The sequence below is a fragment of the Mytilus galloprovincialis genome, chromosome 6 (genome assembly GCF_965363235.1).
Source record: "Mytilus galloprovincialis chromosome 6, xbMytGall1.hap1.1, whole genome shotgun sequence".
NCBI lineage: Eukaryota > Metazoa > Mollusca > Bivalvia > Mytilida > Mytilidae > Mytilus > Mytilus galloprovincialis.
In genome coordinates, this window is record NC_134843.1 from 71825331 (window position 1) to 71827441 (window position 2111).

Genomic DNA, 2111 nt, shown 5'->3' on the forward strand with positions numbered 1-2111 from the left:
TGTTTCATATAGCGATTACAAATAAATTACATATATATTGTTTTATCCTAAAATTTAAAGTCGGACAATTAAAGATGAGTTGATTCATTTAAAAAAATTGTCTCTGATTTTCAAAGAATTCAACATATTAAACGCGGACTGCGAAGAGGACACTAAAATGAACTGTCACACAAAAAGAAATATTCACATTACCGTTTGCTCAACATGGAAGTGGAGTAACAGGTGATTTTATTTGTATGATATAAATCGAAAACTTATTTGTCTACCAGTATTTGCAATATAGTTTAATGGTTGCATGATAAATGAAAACAACTTGATCTGGTATGATGGAACGAAATTGAAGATCGCATACATTTACATTAATTTTGACATGTTCCGTGTTTTACTTCCCTGAATGGAACTTTATAAAAGTTACAACGTCAAAAACAACGAAAAATAGAACAGGTAAGACGATCACAATTATACCAACAAATCCAATAGCCTTCGCAGACCTCCGATTATCTGGCGCACTTGTTCTTCTATTCTTTGCAATAACAGTTTCTTTTACATCAATCTTAATTTGGTCGATTAACATGTTAACATAATTTGTTAGTTCTAATTCGCTTTTATCTTGAAGACATGGACAAACACATCGTGTGCTGGTATTTTGTGCGTACATTGTACTTTGAGTAATAATTGCACCCCTCGTTACATCTCCTGTTTGTGTTACCATTGTTGTTACTTCCAGATACATCTCGTTTGTAGTTGTTTCCGCTGATACATCAGTTGTTACCGGTGATACTTCAGTTGTTATTGCTGATGCTTCAGTTGTTACCGCTGATACTTCAGTTGTTACCGCTGATATTTTAGTTGTTTCCGTTGATGCTTCAGTTGTTATTGCTGATGCTTCAGTTGTTACCGTTGATGCTTCAGTTGTTACCGCTGATACTCCAATGGTTACCGTTGATACGTCAGGTGTTACTGCTAACATTTCAGTAGTTATCGCTGACACTTCAGGTGGTATTGCTGATACTTCAGTGTTTACCGCTGATACTTTAATTGTCACAAGTTCTTGAGAAATTTCAGGAAATGTTGATTCTGGAGAAGTGTCATCAGTTGTTTGAATAGAAGAAACTATATTTATCGTTGTTTCAGAAGAATCCATAATGGTGGTTGGTTTCAGTGATACCTCATTTGTCGTTGATTCTATTGAAAAATTCTGAGTACATGTATTACTACCGTTTACGTCTAAACACAGATCACGACAATACCATGATTGTGGTGGTTCTGGGCAACTAAAAGAACTTGGAATATTTGCTGCAATTGAGAAAAATAATTTTATTTACATGTAATACTTAAAACACGAAGACAGAAGTCCGCCTCAACTACTACGACATATAGGATTACCATAGACTGTGTCAACGAAACTGTCCTAGACTAGGATGGTCTTAAGACAAGTCTTAGTCCTAAGTCAGGTTAACGAAAGTCCCCTAAAATAAGATATGTCCTAAATTTGGTCCTAAAGTTAGGATATTTAAATACCGGGGGGTAGGTCTCTTAGGATTGTATTAGGATAGTCCTTAAAGTTACGATTTCCATAGTCGAAATAAAAACAACTAGTATGGCATAAAATCAATAATAAAAATACTAATACCATATCAAACGATTATACTGTTTATAGAATTAAACTAATTAAACAAAATATTTTATAATATATGATAATTATATAATTGTGTTTCGTTATTTCAAGTTTATAGACAAATTTTATCCATCAAATACTTCCAGATATCAACAAAGAGCGTTTCAAGTATTTAATTAGAGTTTTTTTTAAATAATAAGCATATTTATTACAAGGAATTTGTCTGCATGTTCTACATCTTCCATGATGCACATATATAAATACATTGATATATTCCGGAATCATTTGGTGAAATGCTTTAGGAACTAAAATTGCTTTTCTTAATGTAAAATCATATGAAATGGGCACCAAGCGTATGCTTATTATATTCCAAAAACTCGAATTAAATACTAGTACTAGAAATGCTTTTTGTTGATATCTGGAAGTATTTGATGGATTAAAGTCTATAGCATTTTCTGTCATTACGTAATTGTGCAGACCATTCATCCTTGAT

The 2111-nt window shown here is 32.6% G+C and overlaps 1 protein-coding gene across 1 annotated transcript; it reads right to left on the reverse strand.

Moving 5' to 3' along the window:
* Positions 1 to 280: 280 nt before the first annotated feature.
* LOC143078298 (uncharacterized) lies at positions 281 to 1799 on the reverse strand. Its single transcript, XM_076253198.1, has one exon. It carries the CDS (start codon positions 1142 to 1144, stop codon positions 383 to 385), a length of 762 nt encoding a protein of 253 aa, XP_076109313.1. The 5' UTR covers positions 1145 to 1799; the 3' UTR covers positions 281 to 382.
* Positions 1800 to 2111: the final 312 nt, after the last annotated feature.

What these genes read in the sequence shown, in the direction of transcription:
- LOC143078298 (XM_076253198.1), bottom strand. Translation starts at nt 1,144, where the DNA reads ATGGATTCTTCTGAAACAACGATAAATATAGTTTCTTCTATTCAAACA.